Source organism: Sciurus carolinensis, chromosome 3, assembly GCF_902686445.1.
Source record: "Sciurus carolinensis chromosome 3, mSciCar1.2, whole genome shotgun sequence".
Lineage (NCBI taxonomy): Eukaryota > Metazoa > Chordata > Mammalia > Rodentia > Sciuridae > Sciurus > Sciurus carolinensis.
This window is the reverse complement of record NC_062215.1, coordinates 180,338,851-180,361,026: the sequence shown is the minus strand read 5'-3', so window position 1 is coordinate 180,361,026 and position 22,176 is coordinate 180,338,851. Positions and strand designations below refer to the sequence as shown.

The 22,176-nt window shown below is 49.9% G+C and overlaps 1 protein-coding gene across 34 annotated transcripts in view; it reads right to left on the bottom strand.

The window, feature by feature from the left end:
• Positions 1 to 1,115: 1,115 nt before the first annotated feature.
• Positions 1,116 to 22,176, bottom strand: part of Lrrfip1 (LRR binding FLII interacting protein 1) — a 127,613-nt gene continuing 106,552 nt past the window's right edge. For 21 of the 34 annotated variants that reach the window (XM_047544936.1, XM_047544919.1, XM_047544923.1 and 18 more), the window contains 6 exons: positions 21,541 to 21,711; positions 19,545 to 19,637; positions 18,187 to 18,279; positions 17,068 to 17,160; positions 15,544 to 15,685; positions 10,546 to 13,555 (listed from right to left, as the gene is read on the bottom strand). In XM_047544936.1, the coding sequence (XP_047400892.1) occupies positions 11,844 to 13,555; positions 15,544 to 15,685; positions 17,068 to 17,160; positions 18,187 to 18,279; positions 19,545 to 19,637; positions 21,541 to 21,711 (2,304 nt within the window). In that variant the 3' untranslated portion in view covers positions 10,546 to 11,843. Of the gene's footprint in view, positions 1,934 to 3,273; positions 3,379 to 4,349; positions 4,430 to 5,046; positions 5,165 to 6,749; positions 6,800 to 10,545; positions 13,556 to 15,543; positions 15,686 to 17,067; positions 17,161 to 18,186; positions 18,280 to 19,544; positions 19,638 to 21,540; positions 21,712 to 22,176 lie in introns of those variants that run through there. The other 13 variants (XM_047544946.1, XM_047544947.1, XM_047544953.1 and 10 more) reach the window with 3 other exon arrangements.

The following is a 22,176-nucleotide window of genomic DNA, read 5'->3' as shown; positions in this document are numbered from 1 at the left end:
TGTAGTCAGCCTGGGCGCAGGGCTTCTCGTGCTTCTAGTTCCATACTCTCCACCCAGGTCTGTGGCGGTCTGGTTATGACACCATCTTCCCTGAGCAGGTGCAACACCTCTGGGACACCTCTCTGCAGCTCTACTTGCCAGCTGAGGTTTCAGGACAGCTCACCTGCCGGGGGCTCATTTTCCCCTTCTGGAAAATGAAGTTACCGGTGTCCACCTCAGGGGGTTTCATGGAAAGTGAGTGAAAACAGGAGAAGCAACAGGGGAGCTGCCACGAGAGTTTGTCACTCGGCACTATGTGTGGCTCTGCAGGTCTTTGTCTGGCTAAATGTGTTGGTGTTAAGATGTCGTGGAAGAAAACTTAGAGAGGATCTGGAGAGTCTTGGAGGGACCCTGGCCACGTTTCCTTCCTCCATCTTGTTCTCAGGGGTGTGCAATGCAGATCACTTGGTATGCCCACCCTCTACCCAAGTGTGCTTGCCCATCTGGCCTGTGGGTTCCTCCTTGCCAGGTAGCCCTTACCCCAGCACCCTGAAGCTTGTCTGTCCCCAGTGGGTGGCAGCAAATAACCTCTGCACAAGGAGACATATTCATCCGGTGTCCAATGAGATGCAGTCTTACCTATCCCAGATGGAGCAGTGCTTGGAGGACAGCCCTGCCTGGTGCCCAGCACTGCATTGGGCAAGTTACTCACCCTGAACTCACGCGCTCACTCCAGCCCCTTCCAAGTGCTAATGTTAGGCGTGGTCTGGAATGACACTGCCTTGGTTTGCACTTAGTATCGCAAAAAGCTGGTCCATGTAACCGGTCACATGGGAGACGCGGCGTGTGCAAAGATCAACTAGGAATCAGTAAGCAGACAAGCCGGCCCGACTTTTGTCCTTGATGATATCGTGGCTGTCTTTACTCTGGCTTCCTGCTGCTCCCATTTATTTTTATCCCAGGTGCACTGACTGTATGACTATGTCATGTTTTTAAACAGGAAAAGAAAAAGAGTTGATTTGCTATGCTTAAAAGGATAAATCTAACCACAAATACACAGAATAACAAATATGGAATCAGTTAAGGATTTTCTTTTTCAGTGAGAAAAAATGAAAACCACATAGCTCAAGTCTTTTAACATTTGAATTTTTATTTTCCTAACAGCACATTCTTAAAAAGAAGTTAACAACTTCAATTCCAAATATAAGGATTAAATAATGCAAATGAAAAGCTGTCATTTTCAGTGAAGCTATTGCCTGATTACCCTGGAAAAAAGTATCCTCATGACTGAACTGATGCAAAAATCCCTTAGCAAAGCTTCACCTGATGCTGTGAAGAGTCTTCTTAAGGTCACTTACGTCCAGACCATCCCCTTGTCTCTAGCCAGAGTTTTGCTTGGTAATGGCTTGTGGTTCCACAGTGTTTGTGTATGAAAAGCGTAGACTAAGAGACACTACTGAAGTCGCTCACATTGTAGGTTCTGCCATGAAAAAAAGTCGCAATGCTGTAACGTCCCCTTAACCTTCATTCAGCAAGACACATGAAAAGAAAACTCAAGTCCCACCTCAAGCCCTGACTTTGATCACCACTGTGAGCGGCACTGAGGCTGCTGCGTGTCAGATCTGGAGCTCCCGAGAGGCCCAGCATGCTTGGCAGAGACCTGCAGCTTCCCCCTGTTGGACCAGCTTGGGTCAGGCATCTGCAGACAGAGGCATCTGGTGGCTGCTGGGGCTCCCTTCTGTCAGAGGCAGGTGAGAAGTGGCGCTCCCAGGCAGTACAGAGGAAAGTCCACGAAGCCACGCTCCACATTGCCAGCCAGTGGTGGGCCACGCGGAGCCAGTGTTCACTGCTGGGACAAGAGTGCACTCCTGTTTGCTTTCATCTTTTCCAGACGCTTCACCAGGTGGCCATTGCTCACCTCAAGCTCTTCTGTTTTATCCAATGCAGAGCGAAGCTAAAAACAGGGAGGAGAGGCAGTGAGCTCGGAGGGACCTGCTTCTCCAAACCCGAAAAGAGTCCCGCGTGGCCAGAATTCCAGGCCTTCAGAGAAACACAGCTACTGACTGAAATCCTGAAAACGCCTGTGTGTCTGTGTGCATCTTAATTTAAAAGGTGGTTCAAGGCCACGGTTCTGGCACCATGAGTAGCCAGGAAATTTCCTCCTCTGAGACGAGAACCCAGACGGCACCACTGGGGGTCCTGATGGTCTCACACAGGGAAGCAAGGTAAACAAATACAAGCCAGAGGAGCCCAGGCCTTGGAGGAGGAGACCCCCATGGCTTGGGGCAGTCAGGAGCAAGGTCTCTGCGGCCAGAGACCAATGCAGAAAGGCAAGAGCCACACTGGTTGTGGCTCAGAACCTGGTCTGAGCAGGAAGAACAGCAGGAGTAGAACAGAGGGCAGATGCCCCAGGGAGAAAGCGGCAGGGTCACGTGGACATGGAGATGTGGGCCATCAGAGCACAGTCCCAGGCTCTGCTTCCTGCTCAGATCCCTTAAGCAGGGTGGCAAGGGTCCTGGGACAGAACCAACCCCCCACCAACCTCCCCAGCAGGGGCAGAAAGGACCCCTCTTGTGGGAAGTGTCCCCTAGTCAGACCTGGGGCATTCCTGCAAATTAAAATCAAGCATAGCTTCACAAACACCACGGAAGGGCAAGGCCCTGAGGGTGATCACAGAAGCAGCCATCAGCCAGAGATACCCAGGGACTGAGCCTGCATCAAGTGGAAAGCACAGCCGCGCTTGGAACATTTAAAGAAATAAGACACAATTTACAAGGATGCTGCACCCGACATGTAGACTGGTGCTCCGCAGATGCTGTAATGTTGGCTGGATGAACAGCTGTGCCAAGTGTCTTCAGGAAGGTAAAAACTGGGTAGCTTTTAAAGAACTGTGGCAGCACAGCAGGTGGCCTATGGGCAGTTCAGCCTCTCTGGGCACTTGAGACACTGCTGGCCTCTGCTCCTGCCATGTCTGCTCGGGTCCCCTGCCTAGGCTTGCTCCATGTGACTCAAAATATGTAGGCAGAAGCGGCCTGGCTGCTCCTTTTTCTCACTAATTAACTCGACATTTATGGATGGGTCCTGTGGTAGATGCTCAAGATGGATGGTTGGACAGTAGGGCTGGCAAGGTCCTGGTCCTGGCTGGCTGCACTGTCATCGCCTTTGTTAGGATGACAGCACATGAGGACAGCTGGCCATGCACAGCCCAGGGCAGATGTAACCCAAGTAAGTCCTCCATGACTCAACCAGAGGACGGCCACACCACTCCTCCCTGAGACAGTCTGGGAAATTTACCTCTCTTTGTAGTTTCCGTTTTTCTGCCTTAAGTTCATCTTCTATTTTTTCTGCATTTTCAGCGGCTGATTTATAACGTGACACTTGGCTCTCTAACCTTATTACCTGAAAGGGAGGGAAAAGCCATCCACATAATTCAACAGGCCTGTTTTTTCCTTCTATTAGCTTTATAATTCTCAGGACCAAAGGGAGTGATTTAATGAAACGAAGACTACACCCTGTGAGTGACAGAGATATAGCTGGGGTCTGGGCTAGCAAGGCAGCTGCTCAAACAGGTCCCGGTTCTGACCCGATGGGGTCTCCTCTGCTCACAGGTGCCGCTGCTTGGGCTTCCATCCTGCTGGAGAGCCACAGGCCGAGGCAGAGCAAAGGTCCCGCCAGCACCTGGCTCCAGAGGCCTCCCCAGGGATGGCAGGTGGGAGAGGACAGAGCAAGAACGCAGGAGTCCCTGGGTGGCGAAGGCGGTGAACGCCTGCCAGGCTTGCTGTGTGCCCGTCAAAGCACGCTCCATCAAGTGGCACTGTCTGGGTGTGCTGCTCCATTTGAGTTTCTATACAAACTCAAACAAAACAAATAAACAAAAAACCCAAACCAAACCCTGGTATGTGCGCGCAGTGCAGGGGGAGAGTGCCTGCTTTGTCCTAATCCTTGGACAGGACACAGATTGTCCTTGGGCCCATCATCTGAAGGTGGAAGTACCCCAAGTTAGACACTAGGGAGAACTGCCGTGTCTAGCAGAGAAAGGCAGAGGAACAGCATGAAGTGTGTTTAGTTAGCTGAATTATTTTTAAAGGAGCAAAGTTAAAAAACTCCACATTAGCTGTTTTCTACAACTGCCTGGTGTTTCCAAAGGATCAGTGTAACAGCCTAAATCCTAATACTGATCTTTCCTTGCACTTGCTCTCTCTCCAGGAAACACCTGAGAGAATTGCTGCCTTCATTTGTCCACATTGGGACCATTTTTGGTTCTAAAAACCTGTTTGGTCCTCAGCCTTTCAGGAGTTATTTTTAGCAAACAAAACTTCCATTAATCATCAGCTTAAAGACCCCTGGCTGCTTCCGAAGTGCTCACGTACATTTTGTTCTAATGCAGTTATCTCTTGCTCAGACTTTGCAAGTTTAAATTTGAGGTCGCTGATCTGTCTGTTGGCATCCCCTAAGGGTTGAAAGAGAAGGAAAAATCGTTACGCTCTTGGGCTTTGAAAACATTACAACAATAGTTCCTGGGAACCAAGTCCCTACTTTAAAACCATCATGCAAATAAAGTCCTGGTCTCTGGCTCCACACTACATCAGCGCCCAGGACTGGAGAAGGCGTGGTGTGGACCCAGGCCTGGGGAGTGCCTCTGTGCCCTTGTTTGACAAGGCTAGGGGACGCCAGGTGACAGCCACCTCTGAGCCAAGAAGACACTGAGGGAGTCGGGAAGGGGTAAGCAGCACGGGCATGCTCTGTCTCCCTTAAGCCTGTTTCTCATTTAGTTGCATAAAAAATCTCTCAGTCTTTCCATGTAATCGGTAGGTTAAAGACCGCCGAGCCCTGCAGAGCACACGTGGCCCTTATCAGTGCTCGTGGGCTCCACTGGGGATGGCTGCGCTACCCCACAGATGTGGAGGGAAATGTTCTTGCTCTGCCCACCAAGAAATGCCTTTGTGCCTCTGTATTCAGGGGCTTCTGGGCTGGGGGGATGTGGGGGATACTGGGCATTCTCTGCCACGACAGCTTAAAGATGGCATGTGTTCAAGGGTGCAATTCTGCACAAGAGTTGGCATTTACTCTGCAGATCCATGACGTGCACGTCTGTCCCGTTTTCCAAGATGGCATCTTCAGGTCGCAGACTGTCTAGCTTGCCATTCTTCTGTCTTCCTTCCAGTTGCCCTTTGAGTTTCTTAATCTGAAAACACCCACCAGTACAATATGTTAATTTTTCTATTCCAAAGGAAACTTGAAAAGCTGAATTTGTAGCCTGTGAGAAGGGAAGCAGCACACAAAGTGAAAAGCAGCCCCCAGAAGCTCAGTGGGCCACGACCTGGAGGTAGCGCACCTGGTGCCAGGAGACAGGGTGACGTGACCAAGCAGGAGAGGACAGTGGCAGAGGCCAGCCATCCACCCTGTACTCCACCAGCCAGAGGGACTCTTCCTTCCATCAAGACCAACTCCAGTAAGTACATAAAGACCTTTTCCAATCAGTGCTCTTCTCAGAAAATACTAGGCATAGAATGAATGGGAAAGGAACTTTCTTTATGATACCAGGCATGAATTATTTTGTAACTTGGATGGAAAGTCATATGAAGGTTAAATTCCTCTGGGACTCAGGAGGAGACTGTACATAAAGCACCCAAAAGGTTCAGCCAAGGGCTAGCGAGTTAGTGTGCTATTAGCCTTTGCTTTAATCACAAGAAGCCAGACAGGGTCACTTGGTGTCCTCAGGGGCAGCAGTGAAGGAATTAAACCCCCAACAAAACTGTCAAGGACCCAGTCCAGCGGCAGGTTTGTGCAGAGGCATTTGCCAGCTTTCAGGGAGTTGACCTCTGAACAACTTCTTCTCACAGGTGGACAGAAACACAGATGGTGGGAACGGCAGCCAGAGAGGAGCGTCGGACGCGCAGGTGCCCTGTGGTGAGCCACGCCCTGCTGTCCACGCTCGCTTCTGATCTCTGTGGTGTCCTCTAGGTGGCCGCCTGCCTTGCTCCTCTGCACCTCTAACCAAACACAGACCATAGTGCCTGCTGGTTCAAGGAAGCAGTGCAGAAATACAGCGCACACGTGTTGAGAGTCTGCGCTGCTAGGGATGGATCCCAGGGCCTCATCCACGCCAGGCAGGCACTCTACTGCCGAGCTACACCCCAGCCCAAAAGGACACAGGATCCCTGAGGCTCCTCCCACCACAGATGCCTCATCCAGTCTTGAAAGAGTGCTCAGCAGAATTGTGAAAAGGAAGGCAAATGCATTTGGTTAGTAGCTTCTGAGGAAAAGTCAGAAGCTAAGTTTCCTTCTAAGTTTCCTTAGAAGGTGGTTGTGGAGAAACTTAGTAACCGTCCTGTACGTGGTGAGGATGGCGTCCAGGATTTCTTGAGGTCAGAGAGAACAAGGAAGATAAATCACAGTTAACAACTCTGATCGGCCATTTAAAGATACGCCTGCCGGGACAGATCACTGAGCACAAGGCTGATGTGTGGGGACAAGCACCAGCAAGAGGAGAGATGCTTGCAGCGCCCCGTCCTGGCCTCGGCGCTTAGCCTTGGCCGTCCACAGTAATGTGCATTTTAAGTGGCAATTCAGTAGAACGTGCCCAGTTCAGTTCTGTGGCTTTGGGTCTCTGAGACACCCTCACTAACCCTTGCATGACTTACAATGTTCTCTGACAAAATCAAGCTAACGTTTGGCCTGGTGTGTTGAGGGGCTTTCTGTGTGCGAGACACAAGGATGGGAAGGCTTGTGGTTTCACGTGCCCTGTAAGGTAATCAAGAGATCGTTACCTGTTCCAGCAGGCATTCCCGTTCGTCAATGAGCTTTTTCAACCTAATATCTGAAGAGAGGAGAGAGACACAGGTTTGGGTGAATGGCACGTGGCACCCTCCAGCAGTGGCTCGCTGGGGGATGCTGGCTGGGGTTAGTGAAATGAATGATGAAGGCAGAGTTACACACGTACCACGCTGGATGAGGCCAGGCAGGATGGGGAGGAACTCAGCCGGGGAGGTGCCGCCTCCGACACGCTTCTGGTCGGGAGCAGCATCCGGCTCATGCAAACAGCTAGTCTTCTACTTAGGTTAGCATGCAAGGACGCCAGGCAAACCACGCTGCAACACAAGAGCTCACAGGCTTCCCGGCTTCACGCCGCCGCAGGGTGGCCCGCACCCAGCATCAGGGCGCAAGGGCAGCGCCTCCGCCCTCCCTGAGGCCGCGTCTCAGGCGCACTCGTCCTTCTGACTCTACGTCTACACATAAGGGCGCTGACAGCACATCACTGACCCAGCTTCTCTTGGAGGTTGGAGTTTCTGCACCACCCCCCAGGCACACGGGGTATGCACACGTGTCTGTGATTCCCCCAACACCGCTGGGAGGGAGGGTACTACAGCCTTTAGATTTGGGGTGACCAAGACCTGGGGAGCGTTCACATCTGCTTGAAGGCAAAACCTGGAGCACCGATGCTGATGGGGACAGGGAGGCACCTGCACATGCTGTGACAGAGGCAGGCCCTGTTCTAGCAGCTTCCACGCCAGCAGCCTGGGTCAGCCCAGGAGCCCCATGAGGGGGCTGTCACTGCCCCTCTTCAGACGAGGTGGGGGTCCAGGGCACTGCTCCCTCCCAAGGCCTGGAAGCCCAGCCTCAGGGTGTGCCGAGCCCTGCCAGGGCGAGACTCGCACCTCTGAGGGGCAGCTGACCCCTGCAGGGCTCCGATTCCAAGGGGACCTTGCCTCACACCGCCTAGCTCTAAACACTTCATCAGATAAAATATTAGCTCTGATTTGCCATGTGAAAAGAGAATAATCCATATGAAATATGTCTTTGTTTTCATTTAAAAAACTCTGGACACATTCTAATTCAAGTTACATATTTTCCTCTAATGTGTTTTCCAAAAACCCTATTTTGAAAGGCACTATGTAACAAAAGAGGAGAAAATTTTAAGTGGAAGATAAATTCATAATCCTTTGGAACTGCATTTTAAAGGCCAATGGTATCTTACAGTTATTTTACTTCTTTCCTTCCATAAACCAACCCAAGACTGAAATTAATTTTTTGTGTGGTTATAAATTCAGTTCTTTAACCCAATATTACTTTTCATCTTATCTTACATATTTTATACTCCTACATACAAACTATAGGCATATAAACACTGAATACATCAGAAAATGATCTTCAAACTCATATATCCATTATATAATTTTAGTATCTTTTATTATTTGAGTCTAAGAAGTCTAAGAAGACTTCAAATGCCCTAGAAAGGTAGTAGAAAATAAATTTTAAAATGTAATCTTAGTGAAAGAAAAAAATACAGGTAATCTGACCTTTAAAGTTTTACAGTGAAACTACTGAAAAATAGGCAGAAATTTTAAGAGAAATTTTAAAGCAGAATAGGAGAGCAAAATGAAAACTAAACAGCTTTAAGAAAACGGAGAAAAGAAAAAAGCAAAATTACTTGATATGGATAAAATAAAAGTACCACTTTTCATAGCTTTAAAAATCAACAAATCTGACTTGCTTAGTGAAACGGCACGTCAGTGGCAAGCTCACTGCAATACCTAACCCGAGTGCTAAGCCCCAGGGCTCCTGTATCACGCTCAGCCCCTCGCTCACCACTGGTCTCAAACACCTGGGCTCGGGCAGGGGCGACTGCTCAGGCACTGCAGTTCTTAGAAATGAGGCGCTGAGAAAGGTCAGGTCCTGATTTTAGGGCCTTCTACATTAGGAAGCTAAAATCAGGCTATTCAGGGTATTTTAATGATATTGCTAAAGAACTGCATTTTCAAGAAATCTGTTTTTACAATTAATGATGTATCAATGATCCCAGCAAACTTTCTGGTAGGCTTTTAGAGATTGGTGAATGGGGAACAAAGAGGGAAAGCCTTCTGGAAACTTCCTGAGTTAGCGGAACAAATGCCGGGATCCTTGGTCGTTCTCTCAGCTCTCCATCCAGGGCAGCATGAGTTCAACCAAGAGCCACAGGACAGCCGCATGGACTCTCAAGGTGCTCCGCCTGGATCTGGAGCAGGACGACACCCGATCCAAACCTAATGCACACACGTGCTTCCCTCCCCTTCGTTTAGGGGTCTGAGCATTTGGAAGGAATCCTCCTGTTGTTTCCCCTGGCTCAGTGGCCATGGTGGCAGGCTGCACCATGGGGTCTCCCTGGAAGGGACCAGACCAGTGGAAAATGGACCCCAACGCTCTGAACCCCAGGAGGTAGCCTTCCAGAATCCTGGTTATAGTGGAACTTTAAAGTTTCAGGTCAGGGTGTTCTGTTGATCAGAAGTCCTAAACATTGTACAAAGTAGCCAGCACAGGACAACTCATTCTTAAACACTCTTTAAAAAATGCTGCTACTTTCTAGTCTTTGCGTAACAACCTAAAAGCCAAAAGTCTATTCTTTCCCTATTTTCTACCTAGACTCATAACTAGAATTTTGAAGGAGGATTTAGCTATATTACAGTTTGAGGCTGAAAATATCCAAGCTTTTTGACTTAAGGACTTGGTGATGAACAGTTTTCTTTATTCTGTCCCAGCTTAAGTTCCTCTGGGGACATGGCTGACAGGTAACCTTCCAATTCTTTGGTCACTGGAATCTTTCTAAATTGCCTTGATGCTGAATATGCCTAAGTTAACCACTTCTTGAGGGCTGAAGGGTCCTCTTCTGAGACAAGTAGGGGCTGTGTTGGGCTGTGGCGCTGTCAGACACACAGGGCATGGAACCTGACATCTGCCAGGAAGGCCCTGGAAGGACCAAGACGTGGCTCTACTGCCTACATGCTCCTCCCTGTTTGCCCGATGCTGATTCTTAGCTTTGGTGCCCCACTAGGCAGCTGGTCTGCAGCCTGTGCACTGGCCAGTGCCTTCGGCTACGCAGAAACCATTGTGCTTGTTAATGAAAAGGTGAATAGCGGAAGCTGGACAGCTGGGCGGAGGGACATGCGTGTTCCTGACATAACGTGCTGCTGGAGAATTTGGGAGGAAAGCACAGAGCTGAAGAAGGCCAGGGGTGTCACTCTAGTGACAGTTGTGGAAGCAACCCCCAGGCAGTCTCCAAAAGTCGGGGAGGGGGCTGCCTTCCTACATGTGCGCCAGCTCCAGTTGCAAGCAGCTTGGCTGCAGCTGAGACATCAGCCAGGACCCGGGCATCCTGCAGAGCCCTCAGCTGGAGCCTCCAGCCGGTCTCCACTTTCCTGTTTTCATGGTACAGGAGGGGAAGATTCTCATCTCTATTGTCCCCTTCTTCAGGACACTGGAGCAGCAATCAAGGTGCTCTGGCCACTTTGATCATTCTCCCCCACTACTATAAACAGAGAGAGACCCCTCTCAGCTGGGGCCCACCTGGAAGGTCTGGAGAGCACAGGAAACGACACGAGGGACCATCTCCTCGGTGCTCCGAGCGTGCCCTGCACCAGTGCGAGGGTGCTCCAGGGGAGGAGCACGCCTACTACTGCCAGAGGCAAGAGGTGGAGGCTCACAGAGCCCACGGGTCAGCAGCCAGGAGTTGGGGTCACTTTAAAGGGCCATTGTGTGAAACAACAATCAGGGTCAGAGGTCAAGGAGCCCAAAGACTGAACCACAGACTTGTTAAATTATCAAATGCTTTTATTTCAGTTATGTAACACTTAGGCTTGCCTCCAAATTTACTGAGATTTTGGTCCTTCTGTACTCAATTATATCTTGTAACAGTTAATACAAATTCACATGATCTCATAAAGTGTCAAGAGCATTCATAATATACATTCCCTTGTGATTTTATACTTTACCATTACTTTTCATTAAAATTTATAATTATTTTAAATGCTATTTTTATATAGAAAATATATATTTCTTCCAGGCAGATCAAAACAAAAAATTTCCAATAAAAATATACGGAGAAACAAAAATATTTATACCAAAATACCAAAAATGATTCAACTTTAAAAAATATCCTAGTTTAGTCTAACGAGTAGTTTGCATTAGAACAAGTAACATTTTGTGTTGCTCTTTTGAAAAATAACTAAGACATTCAAACAGAAAGAGAAGTAATTTTAAGTTAAAAAAAATTTAAATGATTGCCCCTGTCTAAATACCACAGTAGGAAATGCAATTTCAACATATGTCATTTCTAAATAAAAATATTTTAAAAATAATCTTCATATACAATGAATCTGGTACCTCATCAACATGAAGTCAAAATCTACAAAATAAACTTGGTCCTCATGGACAATGAGATCCAAGGATATTGGCATGAAATCAAACACATGAGGTAAAGAACAAAAGACCTCCCTAGTGCTTTCAGATATTTACTTATTATCCCTAAAATGATTAATTATTGGCCTATGGTGCAAATCTTATCACTTAGTGACCTATATGCTATTTGGACATTTATCTCAGTTAAATAAAATACTATGGAGGCTATAATGTACGTGTTAAAATCAAATATGAAAGTATACAGACTTGAATGAGACATACTAGTTTAAATATCCATGATATTCCATGATGCAGAAATCTAAGAATGCTACTTGGTCATTTCATTGGATGCTGGCGTATTTTATTTGGTCAACAACATCAACGTGCCTAAGGGCCTGGGGTCTAGGTGAAGCAGTTTTACTTCAGGCTGGAAGATAAGGAGTACAGGTGTGCCTGACTGTTTGCTGCTACTGGAAAGCTCTCGGTCAGAACTGAATCTGAAAGCAAACCTCAGTGATTAAACGTGAGTCTATATGTAGCGATCAACTGCGAATGTAGTAAGTAAATAGCTGTCATACAGTACGTCTGTATCGGGTAGGGTCTTCTGCACTGTCGCCAGTGAGCTGGGAAGCGTCTCTGATGGCAGGACTTCTGTGCAGAGTCGGGCACTCCTCTGCGACCTCGCCCGTGCCCGCCTTCTGCACCTACCAGCCTCACGACATGGTGCAGTCCTCTTTGCTCTTGCCCCTCTGACTTACTTCTGCTTCTCCTCCACCCTCTGAGTTGGAGCCCCCGGTCTCCCCTGCTGCTGACAAGGCACTGCCTTCGAGACTGAGGCCGTCCTCGGCTTTGCTGGCCGCCTGTCCTGGGTGGTCAGATGGAAACTGCCTCTTGGCACTTCCTGCCTGAGAGGCACTGGCAGTGTCCCTTGCGGGGCTGTTGTTTCTCAGCGGGGAGCTGCTGCTCCCGTCTTCATTCTCTGGTTCTAGGGGACTGTTCTGAGCAACACTGTCTGCTTTGGCATTATCTCTTGTAACACCTCCATCTAATTCTTTATCACTAGCATCTGGCGACTCAACTGGGTCACCGTCACAACTGGCCATGCCTCCAGGAGACGTCCTCCCTGCCATGGTCTTCACGTCATTGTCCTCTTGGTTAAGCTTTCCATCCAACTCAGTTTCAGGACTTGCTGGACAATCAACATGTTCCTTGCTTCCTGCTATAATTTTCTGTTCTGGATTTTTGGTCACCTCATTTTGTGTTTCTGCTACTTGTTTCTTGTCAGCAAACTGCACCTGCTTCTCTTCCTTAACCTCACCTACCTCTGCTTCCTGATAGGTTAACTCTTTCTTAACACCTTCGAGGGCTTCTGCAGATGCGGGTGATCTTTTCTTCTTGTTTTTCTTTTTCTTGTTCTTACTCCTCTTCTGGGATGACTCTGATGTCTCTGCCTGCTGGTCCTTTTCCTCCTCTGGTTCTTTTGCATCAAGCAGCTCATTTTCAGCATCTGCCCCACCTGAGCCTGTTGCTTCCTGATGGCTGCTCTTGTTTGGAGTACCAGGGATGAGCTGGGGTTCTACTGGGCCTGGCTTCTCATCCCTTGCCTCTGCACCTCCACCCTCCTCTGCACTGTTCTTCCCACCTACGTCTGTGCTCTGAATCGGGGCCTCTCTGGGCTCAGCTACCTCCTGGCTGGTGAGCTCCTTCTCTAAGCTCTGCCCTGTGCTGGGGAACACCGTGCCCAACACACACTGTCCACCATGACTCACTGGGTCATCGCCACGCTTCTGAGGACTTGCAGCCACTGTGCCCACGTGTTCTGCAGCCGTGGCTCCCCCTGCCTCCCCCACACTCCCCAGGTGGTCCCCATGTGGCTCACCAGCCTCTGTCCTGCTCATCCTTTCAGCTTCGGGTGTTGGCACGGGAGCAAATTCCTGGCAGGGTTTTGGGCTAACCTCTTCCGAGTCGCTTCTCCAGTCCTCCGGGTTCTCTTTTTCCTGCCTCCCTACAGGTTGCTCACTTTGGCTTTTGGTACCCAAGGCAGCGCAACTGTCCTGCCCACTTATGGGCACTGGGGCTTTATTGTCTAAATCCCTCAAACAGCTGGGCTGCTCAGGGGAAGCTCCAGTCTTACCATCTGGCATGTCTAGGACCTCTCTTGACTCAACCTGCCCTGGACTTTTGAGGAAAGCAGTATTCTCTAGAACTTGGCTGTGAACCTGCTCCTCACAGTTAGCATCTGCTCTGGGTCCTGGGGACGGGGCACTGTCTCCAGAGGTTTTCTGCTCCGCATGTTCACCAGGATGTGACACATAATCCTTTACTGTGTCCTCTTTGTGCTGTTCTTGCTCAGTATTCTGCAAGATTTCTCTTTTCCCCATATTCTCCACAATTTCATTTTTCACCTCCACTTCTGTGGCTCTTCCTAAAAGACCATTGAGAGAATTGAAGGGACTCCATGATGCAGTGACCACTTAATATAATTATAAAGTAAACACATGTTCTAATTCCCACCCAGCCCTGTTCCTAAAGAGAGAGAGTCGTCGAAGAATTATGTGAAATGGAAGCTTCTGCCATTTTGGTGCAGCAAAGCAGTAACTGCATTAGCAAAGTTTTGATCAGCAAGGCTCGGCCACCACCTCCAAGGCAAGAGTGGCTGCTGGTGCCACCTTGTGGGAGCTTTTAAAGGTGAAGTTATGTCTTAACAAACAGAAAGAGCTCTGGATCAGGGGCCAAACAATCCAAAACGATGGGTTTAAGAATGGATGGCAGTTCGGCACTCCCGGTTCCCATTCCCAAAGGCACGTCTTGACACCTGGTGCTCCTCCAGCTGTCAAGCGGCACTGCGTCTCAGAGCCCCAAAGTGGCTTTCAAATTATTGTTTTTAAGGAACATTCAGTTCAGTTTCAGAAGCTCCACCTCAAGATCCATGTTGAGGAAGATGCTTTTGAAATAGCTCCTATAAAACTCAGAAAGTGTCCTGCATCTGTCCTGAATCCTCAACTCAGCTCAGGAGCCACTGAGTCCCAGCAGGAGGCAACACTGGATACTAAGGGGACCGCGTGATCAAGACACTGCTCACCAGCAAGGAGCAAGACACTGCCGGGGAGCAAACAGTCGCATCAGAGGTTCTCAAACAAGGCCCAGCCTATTAGGTACCGTGTTACTGGAAGCAACGCCTGACAATCTTGTAGCGGTGGTCTCCACAGTGGGTAATGACCCCAGGAAAATTGGGGAGATACTAGTACTACTATTTAGGGTTAGTATTTTCAAAATGTTCTCTTGTCCTATGCCTTATGACATACATTCTATATCAGTGAAATAGTACACATAAGTAAATTAAAAGATAACATGTATATTGAGAAAGTCCCATGATCCTTTACTGATGGGATGTGACCTAAGACATCTGGAGCCCATCACAAAGTGGCCTTCAAGCAGCTCACGGTGGTTATGATAGGTGTGCATGGAGCAGCGTGGCCAGTCTCGGCACTCTTCTGAAGACAGGATGGCAACTTGTTAATTCACCTTTTCCCCCAGTGACTTTTACACAGTTACAAGCGCTGTTTCTTTAGTGGTGGTAAAGATAACAAGGTGCCTCCCTGGGAGGTAAGTCCTGAGAAGCTAGGGCCTCTAGGTTTCCACATTTGCATAAAGAAAGTTAACTGAGATGAAAACTTCTAACTTGAAATTAAAAATGACAGGCCCTCTCTTATTCCAGCCTAACCGTTAAAGCTGGAAGGCAGCTGGTACCCAGGGACAGACCAGGCCTTATTTGGGGGGTGCAGCTTCAGGCTGTTCTCCCAAAGCCAGACGGTGTGATGCACATTAGTCAGGGAGTTGCTGCCGGTCACTGAAAACCGTATGAAATATTCCCATGAGCCACTGCGCTCCAGAACCTCATCCTCCTGCGGAAGCCAGGTCGAGGCACACCACGGAGGAGCAGGCTCGACCCAGGCCTCCTGCCCCCGCCCCACAGCTGGGTGGAGACAGCCACGCGTGCCCCGTGCCCCTCGTGCCTGCAGGACGCTGAGCAGAGCACAGCTGTGGCACACAACCTACTTCACAGCCCCTGCCACTCTGATCTCCTGACAGGTCTGCATCGGAGCAGGTTAAAGCCACACTTGGTCCGGATGCAAGGGAAGCACTGCCACTCTGTGCTGGTCCCTCCCTGCACTCACCACCTCGAGAAACAGGAACGTGGGTTGAGCCACGTGGAAGCACTGGACAAGGACATGCCAGACAACGCGTGTGGGCCCGCACACTGACTGGCGGGAAATTACCATGACGTGACAGAACAAATGGCATGCGGCGTGACTGTTAATTCATCAGTTCTGACTGCTCCAGTTCTAACAATGCATGGAATGTGAGCCAGTGCTGATTGAAAGATGAAGAGGTCGGGGAACGGGTACTCACCCAGTGTCCCGGCCCCGGCTGACTTGAGGGCATTTAGCTCCTCCTCAGTCATCTTGCTGGGGCCTTGGTGCCCAATGTTATTCAGCGTGTCCGAAGTCTCTCCATTGGTGGCTATTTCTGAATTTAGGATTATTCCATGTTTCTGGGAACAAAAACAGGCTCGCTGTAATCAGCAATATTAGGTTAAAGCTATTTTATTAATGATCTTAAAAACAAAAAGTGCTTCCCATGAAGTAGAGGGAAACTCTAGAGGGACGCAGAGGCGCCCAGGCAGCAGGCTTGTAAGTGCTCCACCAACACACGCGTCTGTGACCTCTTCCTCCACACATTTCCTCCTATGGGCTCCAATCGGGGACCTAATTTTCTAGTGACAAGATGCTTCCAGCAGGCATCCTTTAAACCAGGTGACGGCCCCTGGGCTGCCACAAGTGGCCTAGCAGGCCATCCCCAGGAAGGGCCCTCAGCTACAGTCCTGAGAGAAAGGAGCATGCCGGTGTTCTGGAAGGAAGAAGACTGACCCCAAGGAAGGACTAAAAGGTGCCTAGAATGCTCCATGCATTCAAAAGAACACACTGTGTCCCCAACAGCAAGAGACACTGGCAGCCCTGGGGTCCCAACTTACAGCCGGCTCTGCCCTACAGCTCTTCCCTAGCACCTGGCACAGCCTCTGGGGAGGGTCATCAGCCACCCCAGCTCCAAGCCTGTGCCCTGCTGGTTCACTGCTCTGGCTTTGGCCAGGGAATTCAAGAACAGACACTGACGTGTCCTCGGACACCGAAGGTGTCACCAGGCCAAGCCTGGCTCAACACTCCCTCCTGCAGCACTTGAGAACCCACCCTGGATGCTGCCCGTGGGGTTTCTACTCTGTTTCAAGCCCACAGCTGCAGATCCCTCGACATGGCGCCCAGGAGGTGGGCTGCTCTCCTCCTAGGATCAGGAGGGCTGCTCTCCTCCTAGGATCAGGAGGGCTGCTCTCCTCCTAGGATCAGGAGGGCTGCTCTCCTCCTAGGATCAGGAGGGCTGCTCTCCTCCAGGATCAGGAGGGCTGCTCTCCTCCTAGGATCAGGAGGGCTGCTCTCCTCCTAGGATCAGGAGGGCTGCTCTCCTCCAGGATCAGGAGGGCTTCAGGTCTCAAACGTGGGCCTGACCCCTCACTTGGCCCAGACACTGCTCACCGGGAGGCTTTATTGCAAGGAGACAAGTACATTCTCCAACCCTGAGGAATGTTCTGGAGGGCTTATCAATGAGCATGAAGAATACTCGGGTAACAAAAACAAAAAACAAGACCCCAAAACCCCCAGCGCTGGAAACCTGAGCTGCTTTCAAGATCATCTGTGCTTGTGAACATCTAATGGCCGACCTCATCTGTACCGACTTCATGTGAATCCCGGAGACAGTGAAACCAAGCCCTGAGTTCACCACAGCACCAAGTCAGTGGCACACACAAGTCCACGCCCAGTCACAGAAGCCCAGAATCTGCTGGTGCCACCAGAGTATTTTTCAAGCAGGACTTTGACTTCATACCTTTAACTCCTCTTTCAGCTTGACTACTTCTTCTCTAAGGTCATCTCGTTCGCTCCTTATGGAATCAAAGAACTCTTTCTGCCTCTCTAATGCCTGTGTGTGCGGCAGAGCAGAGAGAAAGAAGACGGGCAAGAAGAGCAGGTCACTTACGGAGCAGCGGCAAGCAGCTGGCCCTAACGTCCACACGCTGACCAGCTGGAGACACGGAAAGAGGCTTACGGAGACAGGCAGAAGGCAAGCGGCAGCATTCGTGCAACGGCCAGGTGCAGGACACCAGCGTCTGGAACCCCACGGGCACGCTCGTGGAGACCCAGAGGCTTCCTCATGGCATCGAGTGCTAGCGGAGCTTGCCCTCAGGTGATGCTGGAGTCAACAGGAGCGTGCGTTCACCTAACTGAAGGATAAGCGAAGACCCAGGAGGGGTGCTGAAGAGCCCACACGGCATCTGTTCTATCATTTTAATACACAGAGCATGGGGTCTGTTGTTCCCGATAAAAATAATGTTGTCCGAATGCATGTATCTGTGCACACACACTCCTAGCTAAGGGCTGCTGAGCGTGTCAAAGTGAAACCAGGGTCAACCATGCCTCTGGGCTTTTGTCAGGGCTGCGTCACATGAGTTGCTATTTTTTTGAAACCGTTCGTGATATGAATCAGCAGTGGCTCTGTGGGGACCCTGTCTTCCTGTCACTGCTGAACGTGGGTGGGCTGCCTCTCTGTGGAGGAGGCGGGTCTTAGGAGGCCACCCTAGGGAGATTTCCAGGTGGATATACACGGGGCACAGCTCCTGCCACCTGCAGTTTCCTCAAACCCTTCTGAGAGAAAACCCGGGCAAGGCCCGGCAGGGACCTCTGAGAGGGGTGACCCTCCAGGCAGCACCCAGAGGCCTCCCTCACTGTGTCCTGGGCCCTTCACTGTGCAGCCAGCGAGAGCAATCAACTGCAAATCACAGTAACTATCAATTTGCTATGCTGCTTCATGAACTCTATTCCTAATTTTGAGTCACACTGGGGTTGCATGCACACCCACACGAGCGCTTCTGCAAACCAAACATTCTGCAAAAACTATTTGCTAAGCAGCTTGCCCAACTGAACAGACTTTCAGACTTGAGAATCCTACCCCTATCTTTTTGTCTTTCCACTCTATCGTTTCCTGAAGATCAGAAATCTCCCTGATATAACTCGCCTGCTTCTGCTGTAGCTGTCGGATTTCCTGAGGAAAGGAACAGATGGAAAGAAAGCAGGTAAAGAGTTAAGCAGGAAGAAGGGCCCGGTGCTGGATGCCCAGAGCTCAGACAGCCGAATCCACAAGGCGCCATTTTACCTCATCTGCCCCGAATTCGCCAGTATCCTAGGGTTTTTCCTTGTTCTACTCTCAGCTCCAAGAAGTATAGGAGAAAACCTGCTCTGATGAATTCTCACCCCAAAGTCAGCAGTTAAAGTATTGATTAAATTAACAAATTAACACCCAAACCTGTATAGTTGTGCTCTGTTGGACATCATGGGTTCAGTGTGAGAAAGGCATCGTGAGGTGACATTGTCACTGTGCAAACACCACAGTGGGCTGATGTAGTGCAAGATGGCTACAGTGACACTAGGCAATATCCCATGGGACCAGGGTCATACCTGTGGTGCACTGCTGACTGAAATGTTACGTGGCACGTGACTGAATTAGTTTCCTACTGCTGCTGTAACAAATCACTACAAACTAAGTGGCTTAAAACAACATCAATTTATTCTCTTATAGTTCTGGACAGTAGAAGTTCAAAGTGAGTCTTACGGGTAGAGGCAGGCCTGCATCCCTCCTGGGGGCTCCAGGGAAATGCTTCTAGAACCCACCAACATTCCTTGGCTATGGCCCCTTCCTCATGTCACTCTGCCCCCTGCTTGGGTCTTACATCCCGTAACTTCTGCCTGTGGCTTGTCCTCCTCTTGCAAGGACACTTGTGACCACAGCAGACCCACTCAGATGATCCTGGTTAACACTCCAAAGTCTTTACCTTGGTCACACCTGCAAAGTCGCTCGTGCTGTGTCAGGCAACATGCCTACAACTTCCAGGGATCAGGAGGGGGCATCTTTGCAGGGGGCACTGTTCTGCCTACCCCATGTCCCAAACAAGCACACCACCACCAAAAGAATAAGTCCTCACCAATGAGAGGAACTTCCCCAAACTCACCCCAGGGCCGAAGCCCTGATACCCAAGGCCGTATTTGGAGATAAGGTCTTTGGGAGGTGATTCAGGTTAAATGCGGTCAGACAGGTGAGGCCCCAATCTGACAGGATGAGTGTCCTCATAAAACCTGCTTGTGTTCTCTGCCATGTGGGGACACAGCACGAAGGTCACCGTGGGAGGCCTCCCCATCTCCAGAACTGAGACAGGGAGCTGCAGCTCCAGGTCTGTGGTTCTTGTTACGGCACCTCAGTCAAAACCAACAGGATGCTCCGACTCCAGAAAGGAAGGGAGGAGAGCCACCTACCTCCAGCATGTCCTCCCTCTGCCTCAGGGCCTCTTTCACTTCAGCAAACTGGAACTGCAGCACGCTGTGGGCGTGCTTCTCCCGCTCGAGTTCCTGCAAGGGGAAAGGCACTGCCTGTCACCCCAGCACAGGTCCTCACGCATTCCCCAGGACAGGTAACCCTCTTGTCGGCGCCATTTCCAGGGCACACAGCAGCAAAACCCAACCCTCTAATTGGGCAGAAGAGGCCCCAGTGATGGGCTGCAAAGCCAACCCGAGGCGTGATGCAGCCCAGGTGTTTCCCGACTCCTCTGGGTCTGCAGGGCTGTTCTGAGCAGCACGACGCAGCCCTGCAAGGGCCAGGATAAAACAAGCCCCAGGTTGAAAAGCAAATCAGTGTGGTAACAGGGGATCCAAGCGACCTCCTTGCCCACTCCACTCCAGGGCTGCCACTCAAGGGACAAGGCAGGAGGAGGCAGAGGGCGGCAAGCAGAGGACCTGCAGGGACCTGCCCCCAGGCCGGCCCCTTCACAAGCTTCAGTCCAGAGCCCAGCCACGTGGCCTTTCTGTTCTGCAGCCCCGCACGGTGGCACAGCCACTAATGGTGGTCTTGTACCAGCTAATTCTGTTGGCAGTCCAGGGACAGCAGAAGTCTTCCCTGGGTCTGTGTAAGGTGGGCTGTTTGGGGAGGCACTTGACCTTGGCCTCTGCTCGCCCTCGTTCTTTAGCCTGGGGTGACTGGTTCCTTGCCACTTTTGACAAGAGCCTCCTTGGGAGCCCGTGGGCCCCTGACCCACCTTGGGAGCACATTCTAGCACCGCCCACCTTCTCTGGAGTTAGACTTGAGGGTTCATGGTCCGTTTAATGGAGCCTTAACGATGGTGGTCTAGAGTCTGACGGTACTACAGTGCCCTGCCACCACCGGGCCCACAGGAGGCCTCTCTTCACCTTCAGGTCTCACGAGAAACTCGCAGAGCTCAGTTGCCAGGAATTGTGTGTGCAAAATTCATTTTGGCTTCTAACTTGATTCTGTGGCCATCAAAAAAAGTAGGCCTTTGAGTTGTTGATGGAACCTTGGTTTGAATCCTTGGGATTCTGACGAAACATTCAGTTTAAAAGATGAGGATGACATTCACATATTAAATTCTCTGTTCATCTCAGAACACTCGCCAAAGAACTGGATGACATTCTAGGGTTCGATAAACCAACTAATTCCTACAGATATGAAAAATTAGTATTTCCAGCTGGGCATGGTGATGCATACCTGTAATCCCAGCTGCTCAGGAGGATTCCAAGTTCAAGGTCAGCCTGGGCAATTTAGCTAGACCCCGTCTCAAAAATTAAAAGTAAAAATGTCTGGGGATGTAGCTCAGTGATAGAATATCCCTGGGTTCCACCCTGGTACCACAAAACCAAACAAAACCCAAGTATTCCTTGTCCTGCACCTCCCAAAGAAGAGCCAAGCCCCGTGTCCCCAATCAGTCCACTGTCATTAACTTCAACACACTGATGCCAATGTCATAAGTTAACAGCAAATCAATCCCAGTGATTCTTAGTGGAAGCTCAAATGAGACTCTTCTCAGAGCTTAAATAAAGGTATTTAATTCTTAAATGGAGAAACCATATCTCCCAATCAGCAGAAAATAAGTGAATATAATTTTCTCAACACCTTTGATACCTATAACTATTTCTCCATGGTATTAAGAAGCAAAATAAAAATCAGGAAATGTAAGCCAACAGGAAAACTAGCAGCATCTGACTGCCTTTCCCAGCATGTTGGTCCTTTTGCAAGATGTCTGTCCATCGTTAGGACAAACCTTCCATGCAAAACACGGATATTCTCCCAGTACAGCTGTCTCTGGTTTACATGTTGAAGCGACAGGTCAGTGTTTCTAGGGACTCAGCAAAGAGCATGGGATGCTTTCAGCTGCCGCGTGTCCAGGGCAGGAGGCAGGAGGCAGCACGTGCGCACGCTCACGCCCCATCCATGCCACGCTCCCGGCACGCCGGCGCTTACTTTGCTTTTCTCTTCGTACTGCCGCTGAGACTCAGCCAGCTGCTCCTCCAGCTCCAGCAGCACGTCCTTCAGGGTGTCGACCTGATACATGAAGTTGGTCTTCTCATTGTCCAGCTGGGCGTTGGATACCATAGCCTTCTTGTACTTCTCTTCTACTTCTGCTAGTGAGTCCTGCAGAAACCCGGTCACAGTTTTGAAATGAGATAAGAAAGCCAAAACCAGGATTAATTCAGTATTCTTAAAAAAACAAAACAAAATAAAAGCCTTCAATGTAGACGTCATTTCTTAGGGACAATGAGTCACCATGAGAAGCACATGGCAGTTTGAAACGCACGGAAATCCCCCTTTCCAAGTTATCAAGTTCTCCTTGCTCAGACTATTTGTTTTTGACTTTCTTTTCATTAGGTCCAGGGGAACACAGGGTGCAAGCCAGGGGCTGCTCAGGGGCACAGCCCACTGGTGTCAGGGCTGCTCAATAGGTTCCTGAAGTAATCACTCGAGATATGTGGCCGGAACCTGGGAAAGAGCCAGAGCTGAGGGCAGACTAAACCCTGCCACCAGCAAAGCAGGTTATCCCTGTAATCTGGCTCATGAACCAGGAAAGGATGAGCGGTAACTTCAGATTTTGACCCATCA